Source organism: Salvia miltiorrhiza, chromosome 7 (genome assembly GCF_028751815.1).
Source record: "Salvia miltiorrhiza cultivar Shanhuang (shh) chromosome 7, IMPLAD_Smil_shh, whole genome shotgun sequence".
NCBI lineage: Eukaryota > Viridiplantae > Streptophyta > Magnoliopsida > Lamiales > Lamiaceae > Salvia > Salvia miltiorrhiza.
Window position 1 is genome coordinate 42,025,021 of NC_080393.1, and position 17,771 is coordinate 42,042,791.

At 38.0% G+C, this 17,771-nt stretch overlaps 1 protein-coding gene across 1 annotated transcript; it reads left to right on the top strand.

The window, feature by feature from the left end:
• The first annotated feature begins 14,531 nt into the window (after positions 1–14,531).
• On the top strand, positions 14,532–17,325 carry LOC130992844 (bidirectional sugar transporter SWEET4-like). Its single transcript, XM_057917603.1, has 5 exons — positions 14,532–14,757; positions 15,833–15,877; positions 16,067–16,103; positions 16,181–16,559; positions 16,850–17,325. Exons 2-5 carry the CDS (start codon positions 15,835–15,837, stop codon positions 17,141–17,143), a joined length of 753 nt encoding a protein of 250 aa, XP_057773586.1. The 5' UTR covers positions 14,532–14,757; positions 15,833–15,834; the 3' UTR covers positions 17,144–17,325.
• Positions 17,326–17,771: the final 446 nt, after the last annotated feature.

A 17,771-nucleotide genomic window follows, 5' to 3' on the forward strand; every position in this document is an offset into this window, starting at 1 on the left:
GTGCAGTTCTATCAATATCAGGATCAAACACCAATGCCCTTGCTGCTCGACGAGTTCTACGCATACACTAGTAGCGGAAAATAGAATTAGAAGAGAACAAAATTGCTGAGTGTCACTCCCCAGCAACGACGCCAATTTTGACACACACCCGTTGTATGGTACGATCAAAATACTCATGTTTGCCCTAGACGAACAATGATGCTCACAACCAAAGATTAATCTTAGTAGCAAGCATAGGGTAGAATCCCTTGTTCTCCAAACGACAAACTAAGATGTCACAAGTCTCAATCTGTATAACCTGCGCGAATAAACTAAACGAAGATAAAAAATAACAATGGGTAAGGTTTTAGGTTAGGTCATAACCATTGTCAATATTTATCTTGGTCAGAGGCATACTGATGATCCATCCATGATCCGTGTAAGCTCAAGGCATGGCCCAAAGACATTGGGGCGTTTCAAGAGATTACACTTCACACTTAGGATGGTTGAGTCCATTGTGGTCATTTGGTCTGAAGATCATGGTTTTTCCCTAGTCATAAGGTTGTGCTTCACTTCTCCTTAGGTATTAGCCATACCCGTTATCCACCAAGTATGACCCTCACCAACCTTCTCTCTTGAGGTCCATGGTTTCGCACCTTCAGAAGGTGTACTATCATAGGATATTCATTTTCAGAACTGCGTCCAACCAATCATGTGATACCCCTATAGAAGCGTAGTGCTTCCCTCGATCGATAACCATGGCTTTATGCCTCGTCATAGTTGATGGGTAGTTGCTAGAAAAGCCCAAGATCGAGGAAGGGCAGTGTATCCTATCAATCCTTTCCCCGCCTTCCAGATCTACAATACCTTTTGTTGATGTTGTTCAGCTACTCGATCGTGGGCATACCGGTTGTCACGCCCTGGTATACCCTGGCCTTTGCTTGACATGGGTAGCCTTTTACCGAACGGAGATCACTCGTTAGGCCCCTACTGCCCATGATTCAGCACAGATCCATCCGAAACCACTAGACTTAACCGAAAGCACAAATGTATCACAAATGTTTACATATTGACAATAGTTGTTTTCACCCCTTAAACCTCACCAAGAAAACTACTCACGACTCCCCCAAACTTAAGCCATTGTTCGTCCTCGAATAATGAGAAGAACACAATCAATATCACGAATGGGTAAGAAATCTAGCTCATCGATGCCTCCGAAAGATAAAGAATAATTGAATTCTCAAATCCTCAATAATCAAGCACAAAATTCACCAATAAACACAACCTATAGCAAAATCAACATTGACATTCCAAACAATTGAATCTCACAAGGTATGTGTATCACTCAACTCTCAATTTGATGGAATATATAGGACGTGTATGCTCTCATCGAATTCAATACAATGCAGATCTCTTACCATAGGCTTGCCAATCATCTACAATCTCCATCGCTAATAGTGTGCCAGGACTAAGATAAAAAAGGTCTTTTTCTTTGGGTTATAATGTAGGGACATTGGTTAAGGTAGGGAAATATAGGCTAAGTGACTCAAATAGATCAAGAACACCAACCTTATAGCTTCACAAATCAAGTATGGAATAAATTCCATCTTCCTCCCAACTATGCCACCATAATCAACACAACTCAAGGGATTTAATCATCACAATACAGAACTAAACACTCTTTTATGCTCTCCATTTATTTCCAACAAACAAAGTCGATTTTCTAACCAATTTCTCAATGTACACTCGACTTCACATTTTCTTTTTCTTTTTTTTCTCAATATTTATTTGTTTTTCTTTTCTTTTTTTCTTTTTTTCACAACCTTCTAGAGCTTATAAGAGCAAATAGTAGCACAATATCATCCCTTCTTTTTCACAGCCCACTATGATATTCACCACACAAAGATCCCCATATACTACATCACCCCCTATCATCCGGCTAAAGAATAAGAGCTAAATAGGCTCAAAGTGGATAATAAAGGATAATTTTTTTTTTCAAGGACAGTGTTTGGGATAATGATGTGGCTAACAAAAGATGGCCTAAAATCATCTCCTAATCCTGGGCACAACAGCAACCTCAACACAGAAACCATGGCAAGTTCTAGAAGATCACCACAAGCATGACAAAACTCACAACAAAGAATAAACTGTGTATGATAAACAGTTATGGCTCAAAATCTCACAGGTTTATTCAACGTCTAAAAGTCAAGGTCAAAATCACTCTAGAATTATGCAAATTAGTTTCAATTATGCTTAAATCATCAAAGAAAATCAAACTCCAAATTTTTTTTTTCACAGAAATCATCATTGGCATCTCACCAGAAATCTAATGGAGCATAAATCATCTAAAAAAAAACAAAACAAACACACACCACCAACCAAGCAGGATAAAACAATAAAGCCAACAAAAAGATAAAAGTGATACACATATCTAATCTCACCCCCCTCCCCCAAACTTATTACAGAACATAAGTTCGTAAGTAAGTTTGGAGGGATGATGATATGTGTGTCACTACTCACAGAAACACATGCTCCATGGTGGTGGTATGAACAAGGCGCGAGTTCCCGCATCTTCCAAGCTCAACACTGCACTAAACTCCCAAAGAAAACAAAGAAACAAAGAAACAAAAGAAACAAAACGAAACTAAAAGAAAGAAAAACAAAACAAAGAAAAACAGTTGGGTTACCTCCCAACAAGTGCTTAATTTAACGTCTAGAGCTCGACGATACCTCATGACTCATCCTATCCCCACACGGTGGAAAACAAAGAGAGGCATCAAAAGAAGATAAACATCTAAATCCCATAACACCTCTAAAAAGGTAAGCCAACCAATCACACAAGCAACGATAAAGCTATCGGGATCATTATGCTTCAAAGATATCTCCAAGAACTTGACTATCTTTTCATCTGAATTTGGCTTGGCCAAGCAACGGGGGATTGGAGCAGCAAGTTTGTACTCGGGCCTGGGAGGAGCAGGAATAGAAACATGCTCTATAGCAGCAAAAATATGAGGGATGCTAAAATCCTCCTTAGGAGTAGGGGGCTCATCAGCTGCTATTTTCTCAATCTCCTCATCTTTCTCCTCGGCATCCTGCAGCTTTGAATAAGACTGATGTTGTGCACGCCTGTCCGATTCATCGAGCAGTCTTTCCAGATCTTCCACTATACGCCTATACTCTGAGGGACACATCAGTCAAACATCAGGAGCCATAAAAAAAATTAAAGAAAAGAAAAGCCTGAAATAATGCCTAAGTCCTATCAGGAATATTAAAGTAAATTCTACACAGTCCCCGGCAACGGCGCCAAAAAGTTGATCACTAATTTCTTAGCAACAAATACTGCAACTAACACAGGCAATTGTAGCAAGTAAAAAGTAACCGAGTATCGTATCCACAGGGACTGAAAAATCGAAATCACTCTAGCTATCTCCTAAACAAACTAAAATAGTAGACAGGCAAACAAAAATAAAGATTGATTTACTAAAACGCAAATAACAAATAAAAACACTTAGAAATTCAAATAATAAAAGACTCTGACCCTAGGGATGTACTTTTACTAATTAACTACATGCATTTAATCTATTGATTCAATTACCAATTTAATCCAACCCTGATGAGAGATCACAGAACTATTCACAAGCTTCTCTAACGAACACCTATGAAAGTAGATTAATTTATCCCCCTTCACATTCAAGACTCCAAGGAATAAATTAACTCCCAAGCGTACACAAAGAATAGCTCCCTATAGTTTCACCAATCCCATTCAAGTGTCAAGGCTACTACTATAACATGCATTCCTGAATCGGCTGAACAATTATCGCATTCAAGACTCAAACTGAACAGCTAGACATGTAAATTATTGGCCAAATAATTCACAAGAAATTAAGCACCAGGAATCATGAATCACAAGTTGGAAGGCAAATTGATATCAATAAATCATACACACATAATTAATCAGCTATGTACAAACCCTAGGTTCAGATAAAAGAACTAGCCAGACATACTAAAATAAATCAAAAGCATAAATAAAAAGAACACAATTAAAATAAATAAAATAGATAAAACTCGGAAGAAATTCTGGATGAACAGCTTGAATCTTGAATCTTGCAGGAAAAGAAACCTAATCTATGAAAGCATTAAAATCCTAAGTCTAAAACTGAAAAATATGAAAAGAGGTAAAGAGATGTGAAAAGATGTGTCTAATAGGTCAGGGAAAGACCTATATATAGGCACAGAAGATAAATACAATGTAGAACTCGAAAATACTGAGAAAATATAAAAAAACCCGAAAATTCGGAAATTTCCGTCAACACTATTCACTGTTGTGCGCGACTTTCTTGTTTTGGCCATAAATTTCTTGTCCGAACTCCGATTTACGATCCGTTTGCGCTCACGAACTTCTCTTGAGACGAACTACAACTTCTATTTCTGACAATATTTCCAAATTCCATCTCGAAAATCCTGTAAAATCCATCAAAGTTCGAGCAAGTAACATAGTTTACAAGATAAAGCAATAAAAGCACAAAACAATCATCCAACACTCAATTCCTTATAAAAATGACATTATACGAACACTAAAAATCATGGAAAAATGAGTGTTATCACTCACGCATAGTGGAAAACATAAATGCAATACGATAGAAACACAACATATAGCAAAAGAGGAATACTTGAATTAATAAGAAAATACCTAAGGCAAATAGCCTTAATCTTGTTCCATGCTACTAATCGAAATGATAGCAAAATATAATTTTTTGTACTGGAAATAAAATGATGATGTCACACATTATTTTTTGTCGCATGGCTTAGAGATGGCATCGTGTTGCTATCTTTTTGGTTGCGCTTCTATTCAGGGATGTTATCTAACCCTTTTTTATGCACTGTGGTTTATTTGCTGCATGGGGAGGGTGTTTCTTTTGTGTTCAGTGGTTTGCTTGTTTGGTTGCGTCAGTCGGGCAATTGGTCCTCTTATCTTGATTGTTTGATTGTTCTTGTGGGCACCACACATGTTGTTGATGGTTTACTTGTTGATTATGGGGGATGTGTCTGGTTTTGGTTGTTATCCTTGTCTCTCATGGTTCATATGTTTCCAGAGTAGTGTAATTGGTTTAATGTTTTGGAGGCAATAACTTGATGAGCAATTTTTTGACGTGATTTGTCCGGTAGATGCTAGGGGGAGTGTTGTCATTGTAATTGCATGATTTCTTTCTCTAGGTTGAATTGGTTGAGTGGTTTGTTTAGCTCTGGGTCTCTGCTCCTCTGATGTCTTGTTCCCTCATTATGAGTATGGGAAACTACGCGGGAACATTTTGGATCTACTCCAAAAGTGTTGATCTCATGATCTTGGCCTATCTGTTGAAAGCAAAAATGTCTTTTTTTAGTTGTATGAGATCTGGCTGTAAAGGCAATTACATTAGGGAATTCACTCTTAGCGGAGAATTGGGTCTGATCGGATTGAATTGTATTATCTTGATGTTGCTTCTAAAAGCATTAACTTTGCACGCTTCCTGGAAATGTTGATTTTTTGAGTGATAAGGATTGGTTTGTGTCTTGTCTGGTGAGTGGTTCCTTGTGAACTTTCTCTGGATGTTGTGGCTGTGCTCGAGGACAATCATATAATTAAGTGTAGGGGGTTGTTTCCCCCGCTTCTGGGCTTCTTTAGGTGTTTTTTGGTGCGGTTTTGTGCTTTCTATGTGCTTTCTGTGTTAATGCTCGTGTTTTTAGGTTTTGCAGGTTGTGCGCTGCTTTGTGAGGGGTTTCTGCAGCCGTTCTGCCGCCGGAACCAGTGCCGCCGCACGCGGCCGCGGCCCAAACCCTAGTTGCGTCGCCACCCCTGCTCAGCACCCGTAGAAGACCTGAAGCGCGCCGCACTCAAGCTGCCGCGCGAGCTGGACTAAGCCTTCCTCCAGCCCAGAGCACAAGCTCAGATGAGTCGGGTGAGCCCGATTCCAATTTTGAAGCACAAGAGAGCTTGGAGTCCATCACTGAATAGGTCATCGACTCCGACATTTCATCGGCTCAGCGGGAAGACCTGGCTGCCCCACTCCCTTTTGCTACTGAAATACGAAATGAAATCGAGGTCGATGCCATCCTCGACTTCCCAACCGAGGCAGAACGCAAGCTGGTAACTTCCCGGCGCAGGAAGACTTGTTCCTCAGGTAAGACGCTGAACTTTGATTCTCTTAGACCACTGAACTTTGAACATCATTTGGTCGACTCATTTGAGCGTATTGGGTGGTCTTGGTTGTTGAATATCCCCCATTTCCCGATGTATAAGGAGTTGGCATTGGAGTTTTTCACCTCATTTAGGTTCAGAGACACCACAGATTTAGACACTAAATGCATATCTTTCCATTTATGCAACATGCTGCACGAGTTTTCTATCACTGAGTGGGCTGTCAAGTTGGGGATTTGTAGTATAGAAGAGGCTTTGAGTGTTGATTTTCGAACTGCTTTATGTGGTATGGGTACGTCAGAGTCGGATGTCTTTAATTCAGAGTCTTCTTGGAATTTGCTTGCTAGAGCAGGAGCTAGGCCCTTAGATGCATCTCGGTCCACTGCGTTTGATATTGTCCATCCTACTTTGCGTGTTTGTCATCTGTTTCTCTGTTACAATTTGATGGGGCGATCTACTACTTTGTCCAAATTGAGTAGCATTGATTTATTCTTCTTGCGTTGTATGAGTGAGGGAGTTAAAGTGAATTTAGGATATTGGATTGCCTATGCCATACATCACATTCGCACACACCCTGCTCGCCACCTCACATTGTGCCATTTTCTGGGCGCATTTGTTGGTCGTAACATGGAGTTAACAGTCCATCCATCATGCATGTCTCTTTGCAAGGAGCCTTCTTCCTTTGATTTAACCACTTTACTTGATGCCCGGATTGTTTCTCTTAATCCGGAAGGCGAACCTCGATTTTCTGAGCCGGGAGAGACCCTCCCGAGCACCACTTTTCCTCCAGATACAGGTACAGTGGATGCTTTAGCAGAGGAGGTGCAGGGTTTGCGAGCTGAGTTCGTGCAGTTCAGGACGGAAGTGACACAACAGCTTACCCAAATTGACGGGAATGTGGCAGCGCTCCAGCAGAGTATCTCCGAGTTGAGTGCCATGATTCGGGCTGAGTTGCAGCGGCAACGTACACGGTGACATCTTTCCCCTTCTTTGTTTTGTTTAGTGTTTGTATTCTTGTTTTCTTGTGCTGTGTTGTTCCCCTTCTTTCAGCTTTTTCTTTGTTTGCTTGAGGGCAAGCAAAGCTTAAGTGTGAGGAGCTTGTGTCTTTGTGTCAGTTGTTGAGTCTTTTTATTCTTATTTTGCTTAAGTGTCAAGTTTGGTTTTGTGTCTTGTTGAGCCAAGTATTTCTAGATTGTTAATGTTTATGGACGTTCCTTGCCTAGTTGAGTCTTGTTAATAACTTGGTGAATCAATATACTGTCAAGTGGTGACTTGTGATTTAAAATTTGGAGAGTTGTTGAATGAAATTTAGGATGACGAAATAGGGCAATAATTGAATTTCTTTAACCCTCACTATATGAGATTTGAGCTTAAAAATAGTATAGCACTCTCTACTTTGATTCTTCTGAGAGAATTATTCACAAGGTTGCGATATCATGTGCGTCATGTGTAATAAATGATAGAAGGCACTAGGGTGAACCAATTTTGGCTTGCATTTCATTACCTGACCCGTACATTGACCCCTAGTGAGCCATTTTGAAGCCTTGACCATGTTTTGTTCATATAAGTCACTAAATATTTAGCCAAGGCCTGTTTTGACTCTCTTTTGGCCCTATTGTACATGTTTAAATTCGAAAATTCATCCTGTATGATTTCTAGAGGAAAGGAAGATATCTGTATACGTTCAGTCTGCCCAAACAGAACTCTGTGCTGAATTTTCTGTTCTAAATAGCGGAAATATGATCTGTTTGACCAAACGGAGGCAGAAGCTATAACTGATGGTTTATGATGATTATTATTGGTGTGTACTTTGATGTGTGCTAAAAAGTTGTTCAAAAATTGAGAAAAAAAAAAGAGAGATTGCACCTAAGTTAAGTTGAGCATACAGTTTGTTACGTGATATTCTTTTGTTCGTGCAAGGATGAGCCAGTTGAATTTCCTCAGATGCTTATTGTTTATAGATGATGATTCGGTTTGATCATGTATGATACCTTGTTCTTATTTTCTGAAGCCTAGGTACCCCGTTTAGATCCCTCCAAAATCAAATAATGGTCCCTAGCCCCATTACGCCAAATGAGAAAAGACCTTCTTGAGTCACAAAGTGACCACTTTATATCGCGACTGCATGAAACATGTCTATGTGTGGCTGTCCGGAATTAGTGTAGGGAGTGAATGAGCTAAAACTGTGAGATGTATTTGATTTTGCCTGATTTTGACCGAATTGATGATAAGGATCCATTTTGATGATTTCAATTGCTAATTGACAGTTGAGAATTGCTTTGTGAGTTGCATGATTTTACTTTGGTAAGGGAAGTTTGTGAACAAAGACCATTTGGGTTTACTTGGCTGTTTCGTGTGTCGTGTTTGTCGTGTCTTTCTTCTTTTAGTTTTCCTTCTTTTAGTTGAGTCGTTAGTGTCGAGTCAAGGGGAGGGTTTGTTGAGATTTCTATTTCCACCTTTAAATTTTCTTCACTTCATACTTGAGGGCAAGTATGATTCAAGTGTGAGGAGGTTTGATGTGTGCGATTTAGTTATCTTTTGCCGTGTTAATTTCCGTTGGTTTTGCTCGGATATTACCCGTTATTTGCACTTTTGGCGTAGGGATTGCATGGATGGAGAAGAAAGCTTGAAGATGGAAGAAATATTGAAAGTCGAGAATTTGTTGAAGAACGTGTTAGGCTATAAGAGAACCTCAATTGATTCGTTGTGGCGAGCCTTAAACAGAGCAGAGTGCACATAAACATTTTATTGGATAAACAGTTTATTTTTCACGAAACATTTAAGCTCAATCATACATTTGGAAAATAAGTCCACCTGCTTAGGCAAAGCCTGTCGTTTAACCTTATCTCTGAATCGAAATAGCAGTGCTAATCCTCCTGATGATCAAGGCCAACAAGAAAACTATTCTTAATAGGTCTCTTAAATCTAAACTCAAGTCACGGTAAAGTGCTTAACATTCTATGATTCACTTAGCCGGGGTTTCAAAATTTAATGGATAAATAATTGAAAACAATTCTCTTTGAGTTAAGAACTCCAACAATATTCTTACTCGACTTTCTTTTGTAATTGGAATTATAAATAACCAATTAAATCATGATGCAATGCATGACTCATTTCATACTCAAGCATATAAGTGTTTACTTAAAATATGCACAAGCCCAAAATAATAAAGGCAGCCCACGGCGAGATCGCGGCCTCTCCCCCCTTTCTCTGCTCTGCTCTACTATACTCTACTCTGCTAAACTATACTCTGCTCTGCTTCAACCAGCTCTGGTCTCCAGCTCTGGTCATTCAGCTCTGGTCTCCAGCTCTGGTCGTTCAGCTCTGGTCTCCCAGCTCTGGTCTGCCCTCTCGCTCTGCTCTAACTTCTCGCTCTGCTCTGCCCCTCTCGCTCTGCTCTGCCCCTCTAGCTCTGTTCTGCCCCTCTCTACTCTGCTCTCCCCCCTCTACTCTGCTCTGCCCCTCTCTCCTCTGCTCTGCCCCCTCTCCTCTGCTCTGCCCCATCTACTCTGTCCACCGGTACACCTCACGCCGATCACCTCCTTGGCGACGGTGAAGCACCGTCACCTCCCTCTGTTTATCCGGTGACCGCAGCAAGCCACAGATGCTACCCTCACTCTCCTCTCCTTCAGATCTGACGGAAACGCAACCTACAGACCACGCCTCCGCCAAGCCCTAGATCCCCAATTCAGTCACGATTCAACACCAGCCCTCTCCCTTAACTCTGACGACCGTACTGGATCCACGGCCGCCGCCCTCAACTCTCATCCACTCTCGACTGATCCACACAGCCAAAACTCCACAAAACATACACGCTCAAGGCACGACTCTAAAGCAACACAGTTCAAGACTCTTCATTTTTCTTTTCTAATCGGTAATGTTCATGAATGTTTGCACAGCTCAGGTATACATATGTATGCGTGTGATTCTTTGTTTGTGAAGTTTGAAAAGTCATTTTATTCGATCATGAAATATGAACTGGACTTGGAATGAAATGGAGAAATCTCAAAGTTGAGAAGAACTTACCCATGGTTGTTGCGTTTCACCTCAGGGACGAAAAGGTTGAGAAGAATTTGGCTGAAGAATGAGGTTTCTTCTTAAAAGAAGACATAGAAAAAGTGGAGGATACGTGGATGAACTCTCCACAAGCTTAGCAAAATATCTTGAGGATCAAAGATGGGTTGGGCTCGATGGATTAAGATTGTGAATGGGCCGGTTCTATTTCCTTTTTTAAAAGCAATTAAAAGCTTGAGGCCTAAATAAAATTAAAGCCCAACTCATATAATAATTAAAATCCAACATGGTCTTTAATTTAAATCTTGCAAAATTAATACTAATTATATGCAGAAAAATTCTCATATACACATACTCACATTTAAATCAATATGCAATGCACAAGAATTTAAATGACTTAAATATTTACAAAAGCTTTTGTAAATCATTTTTGTTGGAATTAAAAATAAATTCTTTCTCTCAATCCGGCGTGAATCATCTTAAATCTAAGTTCAAAATTATTCTAAACTTAGCTCGAGGAAACGGGGTATTACACAAGGTCACAATAGGATTCATTAGCAACCCGAGATCCTCTTTCCATGTTTGATAACTGCTTAAACACTGAATCTCTACCAATAACCATATTCTCCTTCATTAATTCATTTAATTTAGATTCATGATAAGAATCTATCACTATTACTTCTTTAAACACCAATTCATGAATATCATCATAAACCTATTATAACTCATCATGGGGCTCTACCTCAAATTGTATATGTTTATCATTATCAGACATATATCTATTTATGTTCACCATATACTGCTCCAATATTGTATTTTCTGCTTCACCAATTTCATTGTCTGATTTGGAATACCGTATCTCAGAATCATCATCAATAACTTCTCTAGCATCAAGACACTACAAACCATTCTAAAACTTTTTGACGAGCCCGTTTTTTGTGCTATTTTTTTAGTACACGTTTAGGTCTAGATCGAGTCTGTTTTTATGTCTTTTTACATCTTTTGTGTCTGGGAGAACACAATGTAGGGGCACATGGATATGCAGGCACGTACGAGGGCAGAACAAGCTCCATTCTGCAATAGAGGCCAATCTCATTCTAACATGGCACCAGAAGACTGGGACAAGACCAGAGCGAAGGAAAAAAAAGCAAATGAGAGGAAAGAGACGTAGTTGTTGGGCGAAACAAGGGCAAGGTGGTAGATACTCTGACACGTGTTTGGAGATAGAAGAAGATCCACTTACCTTTCCAGGGAGATTCTTGCTAAGGCGATGAGATATGCACATACTAGGATTTGACGTCGAATAAAAGTATCTTCTGTCAATCTTAGCCCACAGATGCCAGCTATGTTCCTAAGCCGAGGCCCCAGCCCACAGCCTATCTATAACTATGGAAGCAGTTACAGCCAAAGACAAACAATCGGAAACATCCAAGGCCAATTATTGTTGTCTAGTCCAACCCCCTACACAGCCACTTTCCTTATTTTTGTTCCATCGTTATTATTTATGTTCTGAGTAAAGTGAGAAAGAAAACAAGTTCGAAAGGCATTTTAATTTTCTGCTTTATATTTTTGTTTGCTTTGCCCGAAGTTGGAGCCGGGCAGAGATTGCTTTTTGCTTAGACCTGCAATGTTTTAATACATGTATCTACTTTCCTTACATCTTTTTTTCTTTTAGTTCTTTTGTTATGAGTAGATAAGTTTATATACCTGGTATGGGCTAATTCAAAGTTGGACATGGGGGTAATAAATTGTAAGGTCTAAATTGGACTTAATAACTGTGCAAGCATGTTTCAGAAGCATTAGGCCTAACCTCTAAACAACTTGGGCAAACTAAAAATGATATTTAGCTAATAACATTCTGGGCAAAGTCAAGTTACAAATAGTACTCTGGAAAAAGTTAGGAAAAATCCTACTCCGTAAAGTGTGGTTGATGCGGGCGATAATAGTATGCCTTTGGGCATGCCTGTGACCATTTGGGTATACCGTTTGTTAATGCGTTCTGGGCATACCCGCACAACTTAAGTTTTGATGCAGGGAATATAACAGGGCAGAGACAGAAAAGTAGACCACTTCCACCTGATACGAAGGGCACAAATGAGGGTTGGGCGAGCTTGTGTTCGTGACACCGTGACAATGGGGCCACATCTCACTGATCAAACGGTCCATAACCAATTACATGAAGGCACAATGAATAACCTTGAACCGATGATTGAAACATCACATACCTAACTAGACTGTGCCCAGACCAAAGTGTTTTCTTGTGTTTTATTTCATTGGTTATTGATATTTTCTTGTGTTTTATGTCAACTTTTCATATACAATCAAAGCCTACATTTCGTATTAGATAAGAGTCCTGGAACTTAGACCAAAGTGCACCCCATCAACTATTGTGACATCGAGTACCAAGATACACCAACTCTCTGTGGGTTCGACCCCATATTTGCCATTAAGTAATCTTGATTGCAGGGCATAAGAAAATATAAATATCATTTTGCCCGAAGTCTTGACAACGGGCTTTGACACCTTCTGATGAAATCTAGGAGCCTTGAAACACAAGAAAATACCCACTTTTTGAACATGTACTATAGGATTTTGATTCCCACATACGAGAAATCAAATTCCTTTTAATTTCAAGAACATGCCTGATTTATCACATACATTGAGTTTCACAGTCCATTCTTTCAGTTGAACAAACGTCATCGTTTGCCATCAAATATGAAGTCATTTCAAACTCCTTGAAATCAAGAAACCACTCATTTCTTGATTACATATGCCCAAACAACTCATTTTTCCCCCAATGGACTGATGTGATTCTTTAGCTCTAAGTGAAGATTGCACTTCTTCCAAAGATATGGAATTCTCCTTACTAAACAATATTGCATCCCTAAGATGTTCATATGATCCTTAAAGAGTATCCAGTAGGACCTAATCATCCTCCAACTTTACTTTAATATTCTCCAAATTATCTATTTTTTTTAATTTTACATAACTCTTTCGATACATATACAATGTAGAAAGATGAAGGTTACCGAAGAAGAATAATACTCCAAAAACTATCATAAACTTGGATTTTCTCTCTTCCTTTCTCACACTCTAAAACTATCATAATAACTCTTTTGTGTGATAATATTCATCAGCCAACATGACTCCGTCAGCCAATAATTAGTCCATGAGTTGGTGAAACTCAATCAATAGAATAACATACTCAGTTGCCCATCAGCGGACCTCTTCTATTCATTTGTGCCTTAGTAGTTGATCTGATATACTGAAGATTTTATGTCATACTTTACAATTTTGCAATTATTAACTACTCCCTCCGTCTACGAATTAAAGCCTATTGTATTTTTTGTACTTTTTCACTTTCCTTCTTTTCCTATATTTACTACCCTTTGCCACTAATGGATCCACCTTAAAACATATTTATCATTTTTATATTCTATATTTACTACACTTTATCACTAGTGGACCCTAACAACACCTTTATCACATTAGTCAACTATCCTTATATTTCACTCACAACACCTTTATCAGCTTTCTTGGTCTAGGTGTCGAGCATGAAATGAGGCTTTAATTCGTGAACGGAGGGAGTATAATTTATCAAATTCAATTAGGATATATAAATATCTTTTAGTATTTAATGTGCACTTTTATTAGTTAATTATAATTATTCATATTAGGATTAATAAGGGCACATACTTTTTAATTTTAATTTTTTAAACTAAAATTTAAATATAATTTATATATAATATTACGATAAATTTATTTTATAAAAATCATTATTTAAAATAATAGATATAATAATCAGATACGATAACACTCGAATTCTGTATATGATTCAAGACCACACTATATTAATTTAAAGCCATAAATCGAGATGTTCCCTTTCTTTTGTGAATAACGACATAAACTAGCAACCACCGAGAAATTTGAGTCTAATCATTAAATAAATTCATTGACATTCAAATGCATCTAAATTCACCGAAAGGTTAGCAAGGCAACAAAAAATGCATGCCACATTCACATTTTCACGTTGTTACCATGAGAAACCTTCCATCAACACGATTTTCTCCCTACCCTTCTTTAACTTATTGCATAAATTAGTACAAAATATAAGCATCGTCGCCTGTCACGTTAAATAATGTCCACAATACATCTGCCCTAAATTTACTAAGTATCATTAGTTACAAACCGATTACTAGCCAATATACACATTTTTAATGGTGTAGAAGCACCTAAGATTTAAATACACTAGTCCTAGACTCGTATGAACCAATCGTTCGTTAACTACCTAATTTTAATTGGTAAGGATTTTTTAATTTATAACTACGATACGGTTTATATAAATACCAACATAATATTCTCATCCAAAATTCAATCCTTCTTTCATCAATTATCTAAAGTAGTTTTTAAGAAGAGAAAGCGAAGCGCTGGTTTATGAAGAACATACAAGAAAAGCATCCAATTGCGCCTCTCATGTACACACCAACCTCAATTTGTCCTAGGCCTAGACAAACTTTCTCATTTTTGTTCCGATTTAGGAAAATAATTTCATCATCCGCCGGGAAAGGCTAACAAATAAGGAACCGGAGGTAAGTTTGATTTATAGCCCAAGAATCGGCCACCTTTTGTTCGGTACGCTTGCGTATTCAAGTTTGATACTATCATTATATTACATGCATACATATCGTGACAGATATATATGCATTAATGAAAACGCGATACCTAATGTAGAACTTGCTGCTCTCGTGTTATTACGTATAATATGGTAACTTAAATTACATTAGCTAGCATCAAGAAAGTTTGTTACGCATGCTAGCGAATTTAATTTAATCGCCGGGTATTTAACTTGAATTTTCTTAAGGGTTATATCCAATAATATATCTTTTAGTAATTTAGTTATAGTACTATAATGTATTTTATATTTAATTTTTCTAGTTTGTTCTTTTAAGGATACTTCAAATTGTGCCATTAAATGCAGAGAAATCTACATGCATTTACTCAGAAAAAAGACGCTGGCAGAGAGATATCCAGTCCACATTTATTGTTATAAATTGTGAAAAAAGGTCAACTAGTCCATTTAACTCCATGCCAACACATCAACCTTAATGGATAAGGATAAGTTTGACTCGAAATCAGTGTACTTAATAAAAAAATATTATTTTTATTTTTGGAAAAAGCCACGAAACAAATTAATTCTCAGCCCAAATTTACTACTACTTCGCACTTTTTCAGCCTCTGCCTTGAAAATAATCAATATTTTGCCACTGGTCGTAAGGATTCTGCGAACTAAGCCTTGATTAAAGTGCCACATTTAATCTGATTTTTTTTTCTCTGACCTTTTTCATTTTCTTCCGAATTTTAATTTTAATTTACAAGAAAATGAAAAATCCATGTGTTGTTCCGAGTGTTAGCAGCCAATACATGTCATGCAGGTGACAGAACAAATTTTGGTTGTGTAATAATACACACAAACACCAAACTCAACCTCTTCACTTTTGCTTGTCTATATATACACCCAATCCCTATCTCTAAATTCAACATGCATTTCTCTTCTTCCCTTCCATTAGTTCCAATCTCATCTTCTCTCAATAAGGTATTAGGGTTTTGTTTTTTTTCTTCATTAATTTTTTTGTTTTGGTTTTCTGGGTTATTTTTTTTTCTCAGCCATGATCTCTAAAGAAGATGCTCGTATTATCTTTGGCATTCTAGGTCAGTAGTTTCTTGATTTCAATATATTTCTTACATTTAATACTTATGTTACATATTACTGAAAATTTCAATATATATAATGCGTATACAAAAAAGAATTTGGTTGTGAAAGAAAATAAAAATTAGGAGTTTATATTCCAATATTGTTATCTGTAAACATGGCATGAGTTTTGATTTGTTTATTTTCAGGAAATGTCATATCCGTGTCGCTGTTTCTCTCCCCCGTGTAAGTTTGAAATATTTTTGATTTGAAATATATGTCGACGTAATGAATGTTTTAATATTTAATGGTAAATTAAATAGGCCAACATTTTACCGAATATGGAAGAAAAAGGCAGTGGAGCAGTACTCAGCGGTACCATACCTAGCGACGTTCATAAACTGCGGGCTTTGGATACTATACGGGCTGCCAATGGTACAACCCAACAGCACGCTGGTGTTGACCGTTAACGGCACTGGTTTTGTGATCGAGATCTTTTACTTGTCTTTGTTCCTCATCTACTCTGTGCCTAAGAAGCGCCTCCGCCTCGTGGCTGCGGTGGTGACCGAATGCTTCTTCCTCGCCGCCCTCTCCCTCTGCGTCCTCCTCCTCGTCCACAAACCCAAGCCCCGCGCTGACATCGTCGGCAGCATGTGCATGGCCGGCAACGTCTTCATGTACGCCGCCCCCTTATCCGTCATGGTATGTATATGTAACCCCCTTTGCTTAGACGGCAAGGGTTTTAATGAGGTTGGGCCCTTAAGTTTGTTTTTCCCGTGCTGTCAAGGATTTTTAGGTTTTCTTTTTTGGTTTCAATAAAATCGCAATTTCGTCTCCAAGGGGACACCAAGCGGTGCGATCTCCTGTGTGTGAACAGTGAGGTCCCGGGTTCGAACCCCACTGCTCCCCCTCCCCAACTCCCCCAAGTCAAAAAAAAAAATCGCAATTTGATCATTTGATTAATTAATGATTTAATTATTGCATGTTTGCAGAAGCTGGTGATCACAAGTAAAAGCGTGGAGTACATGCCCTTCTTCCTGTCATTCTTCTCGTTCCTGAATGGGTTGTGCTGGACGACTTATGCTCTCATGAAATTCGATGCTTTCATTCTTGTCCCCAACTCCATAGGGTCGGCGCTGGGGCTGGCGCAGCTCGTCTTATACGCTACCTTTTACAACTCAACTCAAAGAATTTTGGCGCAGAGAAAAATGCAAGGAGGGGAAGTGGATTTGGCCAAAATTGATGCTGAACGCAATCAAAACGGCGACGTCGTCAATGGAGCTTAGTTTGATTATCTATATCCATAATCCATCCACCTATTTCATTATCAATTATTAATTATTTCTGTTTTGCTCCCATCGCGATTGCTAAGCACTCGTGATTTGCTATCGTCTCTTATTGTATCTATTTCAAACTTACTAAGTTTACTAATTTTATTTTACATTTGTTGCTAACTGTCATGCTTTTGTCAAAATAAAATGTACAGATGTATTGTGTTTATATATGGTGGAATGTAAAATAAGGATATTATGTTATATCTATTATATAATATTAATTTTTTGCGCCCATAATATATATTTTTACCTATTTTAATTTATTAAGGATAAATTAGTAATTATGTGAGAAATTGAACTAATCCACGCCTTTAATCGTATTTTTTTTATAAAAAAAAATTGAAGGGGCCTTTAATCGTATTCAATCGTATGTTGTTTGTTATTTTATTTTTTATTTATATCTTTTTTTACTTGTTTTTTTAATCCAGTCGCAGTTATTGCAAATGCGTTAACAACGTTATTGACTTTCTCCAAGTAAAAAAAAAACGTTATTGACTTTCTAAAAAAAAATGGACTACGTTATTGACTTATTTTCAACTAATTTTTTCATTAATAATTTATTTATGATACAATTAATTAT

Excerpts from the sequence above, each read along its gene's own strand:
- LOC130992844 (XM_057917603.1), top strand. The coding sequence starts at position 15,835 with ATGATCTCTAAAGAAGATGCTCGTATTATCTTTGGCATTCTAG. Across the intron at positions 16,104-16,180 it reads TCGCTGTTTCTCTCCCCCGT|GCCAACATTTTACCGAATAT; the intron begins GTAAGTTTGAAA and ends TAAATTAAATAG. Across the intron at positions 16,560-16,849 it reads CCGCCCCCTTATCCGTCATG|AAGCTGGTGATCACAAGTAA; the intron begins GTATGTATATGT and ends GCATGTTTGCAG.